At 45.9% G+C, this 18,866-nt stretch overlaps 1 protein-coding gene across 1 annotated transcript in view; it reads right to left on the bottom strand.

The window, feature by feature from the left end:
- TRIM14 (tripartite motif containing 14) overlaps positions 1–18,866 on the bottom strand; it is a 131,646-nt gene that overhangs the window by 6,456 nt on the left and 106,324 nt on the right. The window contains exons 3-6 of the mRNA XM_050762190.1: positions 15,943–16,038; positions 7,781–8,014; positions 3,475–3,637; positions 498–590 (exon numbers count right to left, since the gene is read on the bottom strand). Of these exons, the coding sequence (XP_050618147.1) occupies positions 498–590; positions 3,475–3,637; positions 7,781–8,014; positions 15,943–16,038 (586 nt within the window). The remainder of the gene's footprint in view (positions 1–497; positions 591–3,474; positions 3,638–7,780; positions 8,015–15,942; positions 16,039–18,866) is intronic.

Genomic DNA, 18,866 nt, shown 5'->3' with positions numbered 1-18,866 from the left:
TTCTGGGCTCAAGCTGTCTGCCTGCCTTGGCCTCCCAAAGTGCTGGGATTACAGGTGTGAGCCACCAGGCCTGGCCCTACCTGTACAATTTTTTAAGAGAATAAAAATGTTCATAATATATTAGTAAATGAAAACAGATGACAAAACAGAATGTATAGTATGACACCACGTTTGTAAAATAAAAAGATATATTAAATCTATCATTATATGCATATTATATGTGCTAAAGAAAGCTAAAAGGACAAATAATAACAGCAGTTATTCACAGAAGAGGGATTATGAGTAATTTTTTCTTTTCTTTTCTCATTTTTCTACAATGAACATGTATTATTTTACTTGTCTTTAATAATAAACATTTTTTAAAAAAACAAATTCTTAAAAAAAAAAACAAATTCTAATGAGAAAAAAAGAGGGACCTCCATTTCCATGATCCTTCTCCACCCAACATCCCACCATCTCCACCATCTCCACCCTATCCCCACTCCCGGGGGTCTTACATTTTAGGAAGAGTGATCGCTCTGGTGAGGGGCTGGTTTTCAACAAGGTACCTGGCTTGGTGCTGGAAGGGTCCAAGAGCTGGCAGTTCATGCCTGTAAGGAATTGTTGAGAAATGAGCGCCTGGAGCTCTTGCAAGCAGACAAATAAGACATGCTAAAAATACCACACAACTGGAGATTCGCATAATCTCGCCCAAGAGCCACACAGATTTAAGGGATTTATGTAAATTTACAGGGACAGGAAAACCCCAGGATGAGGAGGCTGGTGTGGGAGAGCCCTAAACAGGAGGAGGAGCTGAGAAGCGAACAACTACTGGATCCAGCACTCAAGGATGGGCGGCGACTCAGGGAAGACGTGCAAATTCCAGGGTAAAGATGGAAAACAAGAGAGTAGAGCTGAGTCCTCAGGAAGGTCTGAGTGCTCAGAAAGAAGGAAGGAGGGGAGGCTATCCCAACAAGCAGGCATAGCAGGGGCACCCAGGGCCCTTGGCACTTGCTGTGCCCTCTGCCTGGACAGCACCCCCCACATCCTTCCCCCCTTGTCCAGGTTGCCTCCTTCTCAGATGTTGGGGCTGGAGCTCACTCAGCACCTCCCCAGAAGTGCCTTCTGCCCCCATCACTCCCAGCGCTCATCACAGGGGCCTGTAGACAGCGGGGAAGCCCACCTGCAGGCTGTTTAAATCAAGTTTGCCTAAAGCTCCTCCTTACTACATCTTTTAAGTTCGGCCTGAAGATTTTTCTGTACATCGTGAACAATAACAAGTGGAGGTGTAAACAGACCGTAGCCTGCACTTGTGCCAATCACCAAGTTTTGGCCAATCAGATGTAGCCAACTGTTCAAATTATGTTCAAATTAGGCGAACGCCGAGCTGTAAACAATCCAGCTGTTTCTGTACCTCACTTCTGTTTTCTGTACGTCGCTTTCCTTTTTCTGTCCCTAAATCTTCCACCATGTGGCTGTGCTGGAGTCTGAGCGCACTGTGGCTCAGAAGGCAGCCGGATTCATGAATCGTTCATTGCTCATTTAAACTCCTTTAAATTTAATTTGGCTGAAGTTGTTCTTTCATCAAGGCAAAAGCCTCTCCCCTCTCCCCCGAACTCTAGAATCATAGGTCCTACTGCCTAGGCGATACCACCACCTGGGAGTCCAACTTCTCAAATCTCACAGGTTCAAATACTTCATTCCCTCCAGTCCTAAATGCTCTTTCTCACTTCAGAAAATGACAGTTTCCTTCTGCGAGTTGCCCACGTCAAAATCCTTGGATTCTGATCTCTTTCCTCTCTCCCCTGTGACCCCACATCCGCTCTCGTTGTCCCCATTGTCTCCATTGCTGCTCCTTCGATATGGCCAGCTCACTCCCATCACACCTCAGGACCTCCACCCTTGCTTTTCCCTCTGTCTAGAATGCCTCCCCCACATGTAACAGCAGCAACAATCACAATCGCCAAGACGTACATGGTGCTTATTACGCCTGAGCGCTACATGTGTAAGAGCTCATTTAATCCTCACAGTGGCCCAGGAAGGCGACTGCATTATGGTCTCCACTTTACAGATGCAGAAACAGAGGCATGGAAAAGGAAGGTGCCGTGTCTAAGGTGGCAGGGTTCATTAGGGTTCCATGTGGTAGACCTGGGATAGGAACCCAGGAGGCCGAGCTCCAGAGGCCGTGCCTATGACCACTGTGCTCTCTGGCCCGTCAGAGCCACAGAACCTGCAGAATGAACGCTTCCTTTGGGCCACTTTGAGTGTCCCCTTCTCAGAGGCCTTCCCAACTGCTTATATAAAACAGCTCCTCCTCCTTGTCACTTTCCTGTCTTGCATCCTGCCCTGGTTTATTATTATTATTATTATTTTCGAGACGGAGTCTTGCTCTGTCACCCAGGTTGATTTGCAGTGGCATGATCTCAGTTCTCTGCAACCTCTGCCTCCCGGGTTCAAGCAGTTCTCCTGCCTCAGCTTCCGGAGTAGCTGGGATTACAGGTGCACGCCACCACGCCTGTCTAATTTTTGTATTTGTAGTAGAGATGGGGTTTCACCATGTTGGCCAGGCTGGTCTCGAACTCCTGATCTCATGATCCACCCACCTCGGCCTCCCAAAGTGCTGGGATTACAGGCGTGAGCCACCACACCCAGTCTTTATTATTCTTTATAGCAGTTCCTGTCACCTGACATGTTTGTGTACTGTCTGTCTTCCCCTACAAAGACTGTGAGCACCAAAAGATGACAAGGAGCTTTGTGTTGTGCCCTGCTATGCCTGGCACATAAGAGTGGCTTGATAAATGTTCTGAATGAATCATGACAGCAGAGGTGAATGAATGAATGAATGAATGAATGAATGAATGAATGAACGAACGCATAAATGAATCAAAGAACAGATATTTTTGAGCACATGGTTTGTGCCAGGCCCTGCGGGGACCTCCGAGTTGGACCTAAAGCTGGTTCCTACCCTTCACGTGCTTACAAGGGGCAAGGAGGGGTCCATGTGTCCACTTCATGAGCACCCTCCAGCAGGACATGGGCAGGCCCTGGAGCAGGAAGGGAGAGGTGAGATGGCCAAAGAAGGGAGTGAGTCAGGGCTGGGCTGGCAGGAAAGGGCTTCCCAGGTGGGCGCAGCTGTGCCAGTCTGCCTTGAAGGGATGCCAGGCCTTGGCCCCAGCCAGAGGAAGAGGAAGAAGAAGAGTTGGTCATTCCAGCTGGGAGCCCAGAGCAAGGCTGAGATGTGGCAGGCTCCCAGGAGCGATCTGAGGGGCAGAAGCAGGGCAGTGTGACTGGAGAAGGGCAGGTCTCGGTCTCAGGAAGGGTTGGAGGTGAAGTGGTGAGGGTGGGTTAGGCACCAGGCCCAGGAGCCCCTGACCGCCCAGCCAAGGGCCTCAGTGTCGGAGAGACAGGATGTAGGGAGATGATCTTTGCATTTGCCTCTGGGCTAAAGGGCACTAGGGGAGTTAAGGACACAAAGTTGGTCACTCGGTGACTTACTTTCCTTAAGGCGAATGTCCAATGGCGTCTGTAATGTACTCTGCACGGCTTCCACGAGGCCCTTAAAGAAGCTCTTGACGGGCTCAAAGGAGAGGGGCACAGGGTGGCACAGCTCCCCAAGGCTCATCTGCTGCTGCATCTCCTGCTTGGTGGCTGTGTATGCCTGTGTGGGCACACGGGGGTGAGGGTGGCTCTGGGAGATGCAGGCAGCATCCCAGCCTCCTGTGCTGTACCCAGGAACAAACCCACACCACCATGCCCAGGCTCCACCTTGGCCTGGCACCTGTGGTCAGCCCAGGCCATGCCCCCAGGAGCAGAGCCCTGGAGAGACCACACAGCATCCCTGAGGTGGGAGCCATGCGGAGGTGTGGTTTCTCAGGGCTGGCACTGGGGAGTCCTCCCTCTCCCTCCCTCCCTCCTTTCCTTCCTTCCTTCCGTGTTCATTGAGGCCTACTCTGTGCCAGCTATGTGGGCAGAGGGCGGGGTCAGGCTGACATGGGGCCCTTCCCAGAGAGGCTTCAGCCTCACACACACTGCACCACGGGTCTGCCTCGGGTACAAAAAGAGTGAGAGGTCAGTCTCCCTGGGGAAGGAGCCCCTGGAGCTTATTCAAAGGTGGAGCAGGAAACCATGTTCTAAGAATGACGCCAAAGACCAGCAAGGTTCAGCTGCAGTGCTGACTGAGGGGGTGTGGCCACTGCAAGGGACATGTGTCCTGTTTTGGGTCTGGACAGCCCCTCTTCAATACCTTCCTGTGGTGTGTGGCTTCACTAAGGAGAAGCTAGAAACCCCCCCCAGCTGCCTTTGCACCTGTGCTGTAGGAGTGTGACCAGACGCCTCCAAGCCAAAGCGTGGATATGGAAATGAGGGTGAAGGTAGTGATGGTGGCATGAGGCGCTCAGGGACAGCAGTGGTGGGGGTTCTGGTCAGTGGTGTGAGTGGTGATGTCTTGCCCAGCAGAGGTGCTGTGGGGCCTATACTGGCAACAACCCCTGGACTTCATTCCTGCTGCCCATCTTCCATCCCGACTCTCTGACCCTCCTGGAGATCCTATGGGCTACCTCATACTCTTCCATAAACTCCTTTCTTGCTTAAAACCGTTCCAGTGGATTCTCATGTTTGCAGGTAAGAACCATGGCTGCACTTTCTGAAGGGCTGTCCTGGCCAGGAGTTGGAAGGAAGCTGACTGCCTCAGGTGATCAGGCTTGGCTGGCAGTGGCAGTGCTGCCCATCCGAGAAGGGGTGGACAGACGGGGGCCTCAGGAGGGAGGGAGGGTGGCCTAGCACTCAGCTGTTGGGCAGGGGCAGGCCCCACCTGGCAGCATGCTGTACATTGGGAGGAGGCTGTGAGATGGCCTCCAAGCCCCATTCAGCCTAGGAGGCCAGGAGTCTAGAGTCCAACCTCATTTTGGTGGGGAACCAGGCCTAACATCACACCCAGAGAGCTGGAATGGAGCTGGCCGGGGGAGACCGAGCACTAGCAGGAAGTCCAGGGTGGGCAGGGAGGAGCTCTGAGGAGGTGAGGGGGGCTCAGAGGGCAGATGAGTAGGGTAGGATGAGGGGTTGATAGAGGACACATGGCACCACCTGGTAACCCCAAACTCCAGTGGCTAGCACCAGGCCTGACACACAGGTTCTCAAAACATATGTATGATGGAATAAATAAATGCATGAAACCGAGCACAGCTACATTTTGCCTTTGCAGACTCAGAGAACAGAAACCCCAGCCCTTCATCTCTCAGGCCAGAAACCCAGGCATCATCTCAGGATTCCCCCTACTCATTCTCCAATTCTAATCTCCATTCCTGTGGCATCTCTTGACCTGCCTGTTTCTCCCCATCCCCACTGCCCCTGTCTTGGTCCAGGCCACCATCATCTCTCTCCTGGACATTGTGGCCTCCTCCCAAGTTTCCTTCCAGTCTCCCATCCTGGCCTCCCCTGTCCATCTTCCACTCTGTCTCTAAAGTGACTTTTCTAAAGCACTAATCTGACCATGTGAACGCTTTCATCCCTCAGTGCAAAACACTCCCCTGGGTTGGGCATGGGCGGCTCACGCCTGTAAACCCAGCACTTTGGGAGGCCAAGGTGGGTGGATCACTTGAGGTCAAGAGTTTGAGACCAGCCTGGCCGACATGGTGAAACCCCATCTCTATTAAAAATACAAAAATTAGCCGGGCATGGTGGCACATGCCTATAGTCCCAGCTCGTCAAGGGGCAGAGGCAGGAGAATTCCTTGAACCTGGGAGGCAAATGTTGCAGTGAGCTGAGAATGAGCCACTGTATTCTAGCCTGGGCAACAGAGTGAGACCCTGTCTCAAAAAAACAAACAAACAAACAAACAAACAAACATACATTCCCGTCTGCTATCTCATTACAGGACAAAGTCTGAACTCTATGGCACATAAGGCCTTCATGAACTAACTATGGCCTATGGATCCAGCTGTGTCTCTCAATCCACCCACCCCTCCTCAAGCCAGGCTGCACCCCAACTGGTTCCCCAGCCTGTCAAGCTCTCACATGTACACTGTTCCTGTCTGTCCTCTCTCCATCCTCTCTATATACAGTTTGCTCCTACTCATTGTCCAGCACCCAGCCCTACCATCACCTCTTCCTAGAAGTCCTCCCAGACTGCATCCTTCTCCCAGCTAGAGAGTGTCAGACATTTCTTGGACATAATTTTGCTGGCTTCATATTTACAAAATTGTTTAAGCTGTATTGTAAATAACTGTTTCTGAGCAAGTCTCCCCACCCAACTGTGAGCTCCTAACGTCCTGGCTCAGTACGTATTGATGAATAAACGAATCAACACATAGAAGGTAGGAATGGTGAATGATTAAAATCAGTAGCTTTGGCACAAGAAAATTTGAAAAAAAAAAAGACGACAAAGCACTGAAACTGTTTTCTGATGTGAGAATAGCATGCTTCCCCATGGAAGGATTCCTTTGTATTCCAAAGCCTTAAAAACGACCATTATTTAAAAAAAGACAATTAAATGTATCACTTTGTGCATCTTGCCCCTCTTAAAGCACAATACCCATTATGCCTAGGAAAGCACCTCGTATAGAGTTTGGCTGAAACAGCTGACAATGAGACACAGGCCGAACCGACTGAGGCCACATAAAGACACAAGAGTGGAAATCCCCACCTGGGGACTGGCTTGGCTGGTTTTGTTGACTAGCTTATTTCTCTGTCTGATTTTCCAGCCAGAGCCCATACCAATCTGTGGTTAGAGTCGGTGCAACTTTTTAGCCTTGTCCCACAGCCTTTAAAGTGTCTTGCAAAGGTCCTCTAATAAGGCAAGATTTTTCTTTATAGCGAGAAAAAATGAAGCAAAGAGAAAATTAGACACAAAGTGTTTGCCATGAAGCCTTAGTCTGGTTAGTCAAGGCAGATTTGGCTCTGAACTTTCCAAGGCAAAGAAGAGAACAGGAGGAGCTCTATTAGTGGAAAAGCAATTCTAGTGCAGAAGTGACTGCACAGGGATATTGACACCAGACAAGAGTTTCTTCTATGTTTCCCTAAAGACAGGAACACCATCCTCAACAACATGCTTTCCCTAAATGTAGCAATGAGTATAGCAGGGGCTAGCACTTTGAGAGGCCGAGGTGGGCAGATCACCTGAGGTCAGGAGTTCAAGACCAGCCTGACCAACATGGTGAAACCCCGTCTCTACTAAAAATACAAAATTAGCCAGGCATGGTGGCACATGCCTGTAATCCCAGCTACTTGGGAGGCTAGCCAGGAAAATTGCTTGAACCCAGGAGGCGGAGGTTGTGGTGAGCCGAGATCGCACCATTGCACTCTGGCCTGGGCAACAAGAGAGAAACTCCATCTCAAAAAAAAAAAAAAAAGACTACATAGACAGAGGGCCAGTCAAGGTGCCTTGTGGGTTTAGAGTCAGACAGACCTAGACAGACAGCCAGACCTGATACCAGCTCTGCCACCTACCAGCTGTGTGAGACCGGGTGAGTTACGTCAATGAGCCTCAATTTTTTGTTTATAAAATGGGTGGGCCCACTTTGCAGAGTTCTGGTGAATATTAGTGCTAAGCTACACAGTGCTCAGAACACAGAGGCCTTTGAAATTGGTGGCTGTTAACATTATTTAATTAGCCCAAGATGTGTATTCTCTTCCTAACAATGTATATTCTCTTGACCACTTGTGTGGGGGCAAGACAGTCTACATGGTGACAAGACAGTATTCCGTGTACTTGCTTAGTGTGTCAATACTGTGCTCAATGCCACAATACCTGAGATGAAGTGTGGGTGGCAGGTGGCCACTGTAAGAGCAGTGACCCCAGCATTACCTGAAGCCTCTGGACAGGATCAGGCTCCTGGCTGATACTCCAGACCCTGTTGGAGAGATCGTTCACGACGTCAAGTTGTTCTCTGCAAGAGTCAGCTTGTTCCCCGTACACCTGGAGGGCAAGCTGCGTGTTTTTATCAATGAATTTCTTGGCCAGAGCTTCCTCTTCATCAAGTAGTAATCTGAGTTCAGTGAATTTCCCCTTCAGCCAGGTTTTACTTGATTCTGCATTAACCTGAAAACAGAAAAACCAGTTGCAGATGACATGTCTGCCAACCAGGAAATCCAGAATAATCAACATGAAAAAAATTATAACGTCTGAAATGTGAATTCAGCAAAGTGGCCAGATACAAGATCAACTTATAAAAACCAAAGCTTTCCTAAGCACCAGCCATCACCAATAGTAAAATGCACGGAGAAATAAAGATCCTTTTGTAGATGAGAGAAAAAATAGCAAAATTTGTAGAAATAAACCTAATACAAAACCACATTCGTGACTGGGAGGGTTCATTACTATAAAGTCATTATTTGTCTCTAAATTAGTCTATAAATTTGATGAAATTCCAATCAAAATCTTAACATGCTGATTAAAAATTATTAAATCATTAGGAGACACAATAAGCATAAGAAAAGCCAACATTGCTTTAAAAAAATCAATAAAGAGAAACCTGATAACAGGTTATCTGCCGTATCTTATAACAAAACAAATGATAAATCTACAGGATCTAAAACCATGTGGCTCAAGCATAGATAAGAGGTCAAAAGCACAAAATAAAGAGCTTTTAAAAGAACTCAAATTATATATGGAAATGTGTGTATGTATGTGTGGTGTAACAGTGGCATTTTAGAATAAATTTTTGCATTTTTTGTACTAAAAATATAAAAATAAAAACAATTAAAATAATATGAGATTTTCCACAATAAAAGGTTAAGGAAAACAAACAAAAAGAGAAGGTCCAGTTAAACTAAAACACTGTACATAGAGCCCAAAGAATAAATCAATTAGATGAAATACAAAACAATTTTTATTTATTTATTTATTTATTTTTATTTTTTGAGAAGGAGTTTCACTCTTGTCTAGGCTGGAGTGCAGTGGCGCGATCTTGGCTCACAGCAACCTCTGCCTCCCAGGTTCAAGCGATTCTCCTGCCTCAGCCTCCTGAGTAGCTGGGATTACAAGCACGTACCACCATACATGGGTAATTTTTTATTTTTAGTAGAGACGGAGTTTCACTATGTTGGTCAGGCTGGTCTCGAACTTCTGACCTCAGGTGATCCACCTTCCTGACTCCCAAAGTGCTGGGATTACAGGCATGAGCCACCATGCCCAGCCCAGAAAATAGTTTTTGATCATTAGATTGGAAGACTTTTAAAAGATTGAAATACAGTCTGTAAGGGTATGTGAAGTAGGGCATTTATATAAACTGTGGGTGGTAGGGTCTATTGGTACTTTGCTTTTAGAGGGCAATATGACAATAGGTATCAATTTTTTTTTTTTTTTTGAGATGATGTTTTGCTCTTGACGCCCACGCTGGAGTGCAATGGCAAGACCTCGGCTCACTGCAACCTCCGCTTCCCGGGTACAAGCGATTCTCCTGCCTCAGCCATGTAGCTGGGACTGCAGGTGGCCATCACCATGCCCAGCTAATTTTTGTATTTTTAGCAGAGACAGAGAGTCACTGTTGGCCAGGCTGGGTCTTGAACTCCTGACCTCAGGTGATCTGCCTGCCTTGGCCTCCCAACGTGCTGGAATTATAGGCATGAGCCCCTGCGCCTGGCCTCAAAGTTTTAAATACATTTATTCTTTCATGCAGCAATTCCTCTTACTTTACTTGTATCCTAGAAAGTTCTTTCACATGTGCATGAAGATCTGTGTTCCAAGATTCTCTGTATATAGCTTCTGCACATAGAGAATAGAGAATAGAATTAGCTGGGTGTGGTAGTGGGTGTCTGTAATCCCAGCTACTTGGGAGGCTGAGGCTTGAGAATCACTTAAACCGGGGAGGTGGAGGTTGCGGTTGCAGTGAGCTGAGATCGAGTCACTGCACTCCAGCCTGGGCGACAAAACAAGACTCTGACTCAAAAAAAAAAAAAAAAAAAAAAAAATTGAAAAATGGGCTTCACTAGCAGAAACAGAAACAACAGTAGTGGGGAGTGAATGTTCTAAGAAATAGGGTCAACCACAAACAGCTCACTAGCACTCAAGCATCCTGTTACAAGCACTCAGCTCACAGTCCACCTGCACCCAGGCATCCTCTCTGCAAGCATTCAGCTCAAGCAGCACAACCTTAGAAACCTCTGCCTCCAGCCCCTGCCTCTTTGCAGACAGCCTTCTTTCTGCCATCTGGCCCGTTGCTCCCTTTCAATGAATGGTTTCACACCATCCCCTTAGAGCTGTCCTCTTGGTGGTGAGTGAATTCTCACAAGATGTGGCTGTTTAGAAGTGTGTGGCTCCTCCCCCATCTCTTGCTCTTGCCATGTGAAGTGCCTGCTCTTGCTTCATCTTCACCATGAGTAAAAGCCTCCTGGGGCCTCCTCAGAAGCTGAGCAGATGCCAGCACCATGCTTCCTGTACAGCTGCGGAACTGTGAGCCAATTCAATCACTTTTCTTTATAAATTACCCAGCCTCAGGTATTTCTTTAAAGCAATGCAAGAATGGCCTAATACAGAGACTCTCTGCAGGGCCCCAAGGTGGCACAGGGCATCGCATGGTGAGGGGACTGAGCACTCTAACATGCTAGCTCCAGTCTCTCTTCTGCTCCTTATAAAACACTGGCCCCACTCCAGTGATAACCCTTTCATCCATTAATCCATGAATGGATTGGTCCATTCATGAGGGCAGAACCCTCATGACCCAATCAAGACTCTTTAAGACCTTTTTATTGGGTGATGAGGTATAAGGTCACCTCTTCAATCGCCTCTCAACATTGCCACACTGGGGATTAAGTTTCAATATGGAGCTTTAGAAGGAACAAACATTTAAACCATGACACCACCTGGGATGGCATGATGGGAGAGGTAATCAGCCTACGAACGAGGATATAAGAGAAAATCACTTAATGGGTGTTAGCTGGGAATTAATGGCCAAGTCCTTAATTGTTCTCTGGAAGCAACTGGTTGGGCCTGGTCATTGGCTTCTGAACAACAGACTTTGGACCATGTATACATTTTATTGATTTTAATGGGTTTATAGACCTGTTTTATGGATTAATTTGTAGGCAAATAAATGGAATTTCCCCTAGTATTGCCTCTATGTAAATAAGAACCGAGCCACACAGTTGCCCCAGACCTCTCTGCCACAAAGTACGCCTGCCACAATTCAACAGAAGGCATTGGGATACTTACACACGTTTGTGCTTATTGTAAATGCATCACTTCTAGGATTGTGTCCTGAAGGAAATAAACCACGGTGCCCAAAATAATTACCAAACTGTCTGAAAATTAGGTAACTACCTTAATGAATCACAGGAGATTCATATATGGAATACACAGCCTCTAATACTGACATTGAAAAAGAACTTTTAATGACATAGAAAAGTGTTATGATCCTGAACAAAAACAACAAAAATCCATATATAAAAGCAACATACAGTTTTGGTTAATAAGGGAGGAGCTGACATGGAAAATCCCCCTTTCTACTTCAAACACAGAGAAATGCTGATAAAAATGAGCAAATTTTAAAATTATATCACCAAGTGCCAAATAAAACAAACACAGCATTTTGGGAGGCCAAGTTGGGCAGATCACTTGATGTCAGGAGTTCGAGACCAGCCTGGCCAACATAGTGAAACCCCATCTCTACTAAAAATGCAAAAATTAGCCAGGCATGGTGGTGGGCACCGGCAGTCCCAGCAATTCAGGAGGCTGAGGCAGGATAATCGCTTGAACCCAAGAGGCGGAGGTTGCAGTGAGCTGAGATCATGCCACCATGCTCCAGCCTTGGCGACAGTTTGAGACTCCGTCTCAAAAAACAAACAAAAACAAAATAAAACAAACAAACAAACAAAGGAAATTCACTGGTGCCAAAACCAAAAAGGAAACACAGTGTGAGTGACCTGGCAGGAGCTGAAGCTAAGCGACCTGGAAGGAGTGGAGCCAGAGGTGCATGCATGCAGATGAAAGCCACACCACAATGGGGCCTGGCCATCCAGGGGGAGCACAGGGTACCTGGCCACATTCCAGCTGAGAGTGGAAATGAGTGACCTGGATCAAGTCAGATCCACAAATAGCTGCTCCATCCATCAACTAGGCAACAGAAAAACTCCATCCACTGGCCCATGGAAAAGAAAAGGAATCTAGTCATCCATCCAGGGTCACAGGTGAAAAGAAAATCACCAGCAAAACAAATAAAACAACAGGTTTGCATTAAGCGGGGCTGTAGTCCAAATTCATGGAAACTCAAAACTGAAAAATAATATGAAATGAGTCTGGAGCTACTGAAACTCATAGCATCCCCTGAAGATGCTCATGTCACAGTGCTCTGAAGGGGCACACTCACAATCCATGGTGTATTGGACATCTATGGCAAATACGTACTAGAGACAAGACGATAATACATGTGACAAACCACACAAGAAAATGAACCACCATGCCTCACCTCCAGATTGGGGATATATTATAATTGTATGTACAATATGATTCAAGCTACATTAAAAACATATGCATATACAGGAAAAAAAATCTCAAAATGTGAATAACGGTTGGCCTGAAGTGGCAGGATGCAGGATTATGGATGAATTTTTAAAAATCTGTTTATTTATCAGGAATTGAAATATAAATGTTCACAAGAGCCACGTTGTTAACACTGAAGGAAGTGGGCAGGGTGGAGCTGGGAGATCCCATGCCATGGGAGTAGCCATTGCTCAGCTCCATCTGCCCCCACATGAGAGTGCAAGCATAGGGTGGCAATATCTTTCTAATTTCCTAAATATAAATTTTTATACAAATATGTCTCAGGTTTAAAATGCTGACTACTAATTCCATTTTTATTACTACCTTATGAAGGCCACTTAGGTATAACAAAACATGCAGAATTTGTATGCTGAAAATTATAAAATGGTGATGAAAGAAAACAAAGATCTAAATAAATGGAAAGATATACCATGTTCATGGATTGGAAGAAAACATAGTAAAAATGTCAATTCTCCCCAAATTGATAAACAGGTTTAACATAATTCCTATCAAAATCCCAACAAACTCTTTTTCTTTTCTTTCTTTCCTCTTCCAGGGTCTTGCTCTGTCACCCAGGCTGGTGTGTAGTGGCATGGTCATAGCTCACTGCAACTTCAACCTACTGGGCTCAAGCGATCCTCCCACCTCAGCCTCCTGAGTAGCTGGGACTACAGGCATGTGCCACTACACCTGGATGATTTTTAATTTTTTGTAGAGATGGCAAACAAGCAATGAATAGATACTCAACATCACTAGCCACCAGGGGAATGCAAATTAAGACCATGATAAGGTATCACTACACACAGGTTATGCAGGTTAAGATAAAAACTTGTGACAATACCAAATGTTGTCAAAGATGCAGAAAAACACTCTTTCATGCATTGCTGATGGGAATGTAAAATGGCACAACTACTCTAGAAAAGCATTTGGCAGTTTCTTAAAAAAAAAAACAGGCAAGTGCCATATGACCCAGCAACAGCACTCCTGGGCATCTAACACAGAGAAATGAAAACTTACGTCCACACAGAAACCTGGACACAACTGTTTAAAGAAGCTTTATTTGTAATAGCCCTAGACTGTACCAGACGGCCTACAATATGTAAATGGTTAAAAAAAAACCTCTATGGTACATCCATACTACCTGATTAATGGAATATTACTACTCAGCAATACATGGGAATGAACTAGTGGTTGTCACAACAACTTGGGTGGATCCCAAGGGCATTCTGGTGAGTGAAAAATACCTCAAAAAGTCATTTTCCATTTTTTATGACATTTTCAAATGCCACAATTATCAAATTAATAACTGCCAGGGGTTAGGGATTGCCTTGGGGGAGACAGTGGGTAGGGAAGTGACCATAAAGGTGTAGAAGAAGGTAGATTTTTTTTTTTTTTTTTTAGATGGAGTCTTGCTCTGTCTTCCAGGCTGGAGTACAGAGGCGTGATCTTGGCTCATTGCAATCTCCACCTCCTGGGTTCAAGTGATCCTCCCACCTCCGCCTTCTGAGTAGCTTGGATTATAGGCAACACCATTCCTGGCTATTTTTTTTAGTGGAGATGGGATTTCATCATGTTGGCCAGGCTGGTCTTGAACTCCTGACCTCAAATGATCTGCCTGCCTCAGCCTCCCAAAGTGCTGGGATTATAGGCATGAGCCACCTTGCTTGGCCTAGAAGAAGGTAGAACTTGGCTGTGATGGAATGGCCTGCATTTTGATTGCAGCAGTAGTTATGCAAATCTATACATGTGATAAGTTGATGTAAAACTATATACACATACCATCCATTTTTTTATTTGGACAGTGTGCTATAGTTATGTAACAAGTAACCCTTGGGGAAAACTAGGTCAAGGTACACAAAACTCTACTATTTTCGCAACTTCCTCTAAATCTATAAAAAGTTAAAAAGTTAGTTGGGGGAAAGGGTCAAGAGAAAGAGAACCATTCTTTAGATTAAGCTGAAACCTACCCCACGCCATCCCTCAGGCCAAGCTTGGACAGCTCTGAATGTGGGAACAAATTTGTAAACTTTCTTAAAATATCATGAGTTTTCTGGGGATTTTTTTTTTTTTTTTTTTTTTTTTTTTTTAGCTCATCAGCTATCGTTAATGTTAGTGTATTTTACGTGTGGCCCAAGACAATTCTTCCAGTGTGGCCCAGGGAAACCTTAGACCCTCCACATGGGTCCTAATTCTTTTCTTGGGGGCCCTCAAACCATATCTGCTCAGGCATTTGCAGACAAGGAGCCTGATCTTCAGGCCTCCCCACAGCCCCTCCAACGTGACAGCTTTCACTTTCTAAATCCTTTGGTACTGTTTATCTCCAAGCCCAGAGTTCTGCTCGTGAAGACATGAGGGACACTATTAATGATTAAGCTGGGGCCACAGGTGTGAACCACAAACGTCCTCAGAGTACCGGCAAACTGTCATGAAGACACCTAACAGAGAATGGATTTTAGGTAAATGTGGGAGCCAATTCTGTGGCCTGGCCTGGTCACAGGAGAAACTGGGTACCAGCTTCTCCCATGGTCAGAGCCACTCCTCCTCTTGTGTGAATCAGTCAGGGGTTCCTTTTTTTTTTTTTTTGATAGGATCTTGCTCTGTTGCTCAGGCTGGAGCGCAGTGACGTGATCCTAGGTCACTATAGCCTCAAGCTTCAGGGCTCAAGTGATCTTCCCACCTCAGCCTCTCAAACAGCTGGGACTGCAGGCGTGCACCACCATGCCTGGCTATTTTATTTTCAGTAGAGATGGGGGGTCTCATTATCTTGCCTAGGCTGGTCTCGAACTCCTGGGCTCAAGTGATCCTCCAGCCTCGGCCTCCCAAAGTGCAGAGCAGGGGTTCTTCCAGCTCTCAGTGGGACAGGCCCCAGGAGGGCCTCCCACCCCAGCCCTCACTGCGAGGAGGGAGCAACAGAGGATGCAAGGGGAAGGGACCAGCCCCTGAGGCCTAAAAACACAACTTTGTCACGGTCAAAATGGTTACTTAGAATAACGTCAGTCTCAACTTTCCATTCAAAATCCACAGAGAATCCAAACATCATTATGAAAGGAGAGTGAAGAAAGTACCTATTTGTGGAACAGATCTACACCCTACTTGCTTTCTTTCAGCATGGCAGTGGAATTAAAGAGATACCTGCATATTCCTTAAGCTGTGTTTTGCTTTGTTTAAGGCAATTTGGGATAATGGGCTAGTTACTTCAAGAGAGTGGCAGATGACACTAAGGAGCCAGAGATTTGCCACAAAGCAAAGGAAACCGGAGCTCAGGGACCCTCACTTGCAGGGCCCGATCATGGTCTTGCACCTAATTTTGTCTGTAATTTTGTGTTCTTTTTCTAAAGAACCCTGAATTATAGAAGCTCCAGGCCCCACCAAACCCGATCTGCCCCTTCGCAGTTGGTTTTTATTTTTCACTGGCTCCATATTGGGGGTGCCTTGTGTCTGGGGGGAAATGTGGGTCTTTCCATGGGAATGAGGAAGAAATGTCCACTTGCCTTGAGCTTCTCGGTGGCATCTTCTATCTGGGTTATGTTGTCAACGTGCTGCTGCTTCTTGATTGCCAGCTGCTTTAAACATTCTTGGCTGAGTTTCTGTACAGGAAGGAGTTAGGAAAAAAGTCATAATACTGTCACTTTCCAAATAACAGGCCCCCCGCAGGGGTCACCTCCTCTTACCCTTGTATTCTTTTCCAATGGAGGCATCTGAAGGTGAGGTGACTTGCCCAAAGTCATGTGGCAAGTTAGTGGATGAGCTGGGACTAGGACCTCTCTGATCCTTGGAGGTCCGCATCAGGTATGTCTCAAATCTTGATTTGCACCCCCTCCTCACACTTTACTTTATCTAGGATAAGCCTTGCTTGTGACTTGCTTTCCCAGTCTTTCAAATAGGACTTTAAGGCAAACAGCTTGGGGTCTGGGAAAGAGCATCTACTTATTGAGTATTAACTGAGCACCTATTATGTGCTGGGCCCTGTTCCAGGTGCTGCCCTCATGAAACATACATTCCAGGGAGTCTGTGACCCTCTGGCCCTGGACTACATGAGAGGTCAGTGGGGTTCATGCTTCCTGCTCTTTCCACCTTCCATATCTCTGCTTTTGGAAATTGCTGTTTTCCCCAAAGTCTGTTCTGCACTCCCCTTCCCTAAGGGTGTGATCTCATCTCCATCTTAGCCTTTCTTACAGCTGGCCTTACACTCAGCTGCTGGGCCCAGATCTGGCCGCCCCATTGACTGGGAGCTTCTTGAGGGCAGGCTTGCTTCATTCCCACTCCCCACAGGGACCAGGGGGTGACACAGAAGTGTTTGCTGAATTGAACAGAATTATCAGGGGCTGGTCAGTCATGATGGCTCATGTCTGTAATCCCAACACTTTGGGAGGCTGAGGTAGGAGGATCACTTGAGCCCAAGGAGTTTGAGACCAGCCTGGGCAACACAGTGAGACTCTGCCTCTACTGCAAATAAATAAATAAATAAATAAATAAATAAATAAATAAAATTAGCTGGGCGTGGTGGCATGCACCTGTAGTCCTAGCTACTTGGGAGGATGAGGTCAGGGGCGGGTCACCTGAGCCCAGGAGGTTGCAGTGAGCCATGATCATGCCACTACGCCACTGCACTCCAGCCTGGGCAACAGAGTGAGACCCTATTTCCAAAAAAAAAAAAAAAGAATTTATCGTCGGGAGCTGCCAGCTTTTCCCCCAACCAGCCAGGGAACTCTTCCAGGTCAGGGAAGGATCTGATCTATTCCTTGACTCATGGCCCAAAATGTATGCTGAATAGATGTTTGGTGAATGATGGATGGATGAATGAATAATGGGTGAATGGATAGGAAACTGGGTATGTGGACGCAAAGTAAGTATTCACAGTGTCAACCTTACATAATGAGATTCAAAAGCTGAGCATGGTGGCTTGCATCTGTAATCCCAGCTACTCAGGAGGCTGAGGTGGGAGGATCACTTAAGTCCAGGAGTTTGAGACCAGCCTGGGCAACATAGGAAGACCCCATCTCTACCAAAAATCAACAAACAAAACAAAACAAAACAAAACAAAAAACCTGGCTGGGCATGGTGGAGAATGCCTCAAGTCCCAGCTGCTTGGGAGGATGACATTCACAGGCTACAGAAATGATTAGCAAAGAAATAAATTGATGGTGGCTAGCTTTGTTTAATGAACTATTCAGGCAAAATAGTTAAGAATGAAAAAATAAAATAAATGTAAATGGGATAAAAGTTTATAAATGAACATTTCATAGTTTTAAAAATTGTTTTCAGGCTGAGCACGGTGGCTAACGCCTGTAATCCCAGCACTTTGGGAGGCCAAGGTGGGCAGATCACCTGAAGTCAGGAGTTCGAAACCAGTCTGACCAACATGGAGAAACCCCATCTCTACTAAAAATACAAAATTAGTCAGGCGTGGTGGTGCATGCCTGTAATCCCAGCTACTCGGGAGGTTGAGGCAAGAGAATCGCTTGAACCCAGGTGGCGGAGGTTGCAGTGAGCCAAGATCGCACCATTGCACTCCAACCAGGGCAACAAGAGTGAAATTCCGTCTCAAAAACAAACAAACAAACAAAAATTGTTTTCAGTAACTTAATATCACGTTATGTTAAATTAAGTAATAGGTCATCATAAAATGTCTGAATCATTTATATGGTATAGAAAAGCTAAATATAAGGCCGGGCGCGGTGGCTCAAGCCTGTAATCCCAGCACTTTGGGAGGCCGAGGCGGGCGGATCACAAGGTCAGGAGATCGAGACCATCCTGGCTAACACCGTGAAACCCTGTCTCTACTAAAAAAATACAAAAAAAACTAGCGGGGCGTGGTGGTGGGCGCCTGTAGTCCCAGCTACTTGGGAGGCTGAGGCAGGAGAATGGCGTGAACCCGGGGGGCGGAGCTTGCAGTGAGCCGAGATTGCGCCACTGCACTCCAGCCTGGGGCACAGAGCAAGACTCCGTCTCAAAAAAAAAAAAAAAAAAAAAAAAAAAAAAGAAAGAAAAGCTAAATATATTTCAATCTGTTAACAAAAAAAATTTAGGAGCCATCTTTCTAGAAATTATGAAATTATTTTAATCTACAAATGCTGGTAGAAAACAGCTAAAAATTACTTACTTCCTAGGTTTTTCACTGGAAATTTGGGTTACTAAGAGTGAAAATTATAGTTAATATATGTGATTAAAACTACTTGATATAAAAGAAACAATTCTATTTACAGAGGGTATAGAGAAAGTCAGATGTGTTTTTGGTAAAGACTGTTGAAAGAGTAATTTTTCTTTTGCATGAGACAGAACTTTGTGTAGTCAAAATGATAACGGGAAAAGGGAAGTAAATTTTTGTCCTAACGTAGAATGCCAAAATAAAAAGGAAGTATAGGACAAAACTGAAGATTTAAGTAAATTCTAGAAGGTCTGTGGAAGATTAATC

This window comes from Macaca thibetana, chromosome 15, assembly GCF_024542745.1.
Source record: "Macaca thibetana thibetana isolate TM-01 chromosome 15, ASM2454274v1, whole genome shotgun sequence".
NCBI classification, from domain to species: domain Eukaryota; kingdom Metazoa; phylum Chordata; class Mammalia; order Primates; family Cercopithecidae; genus Macaca; species Macaca thibetana.
Note: the sequence above shows the minus strand (reverse complement) of the source record. Positions and strands in the feature narration are given on the sequence as shown.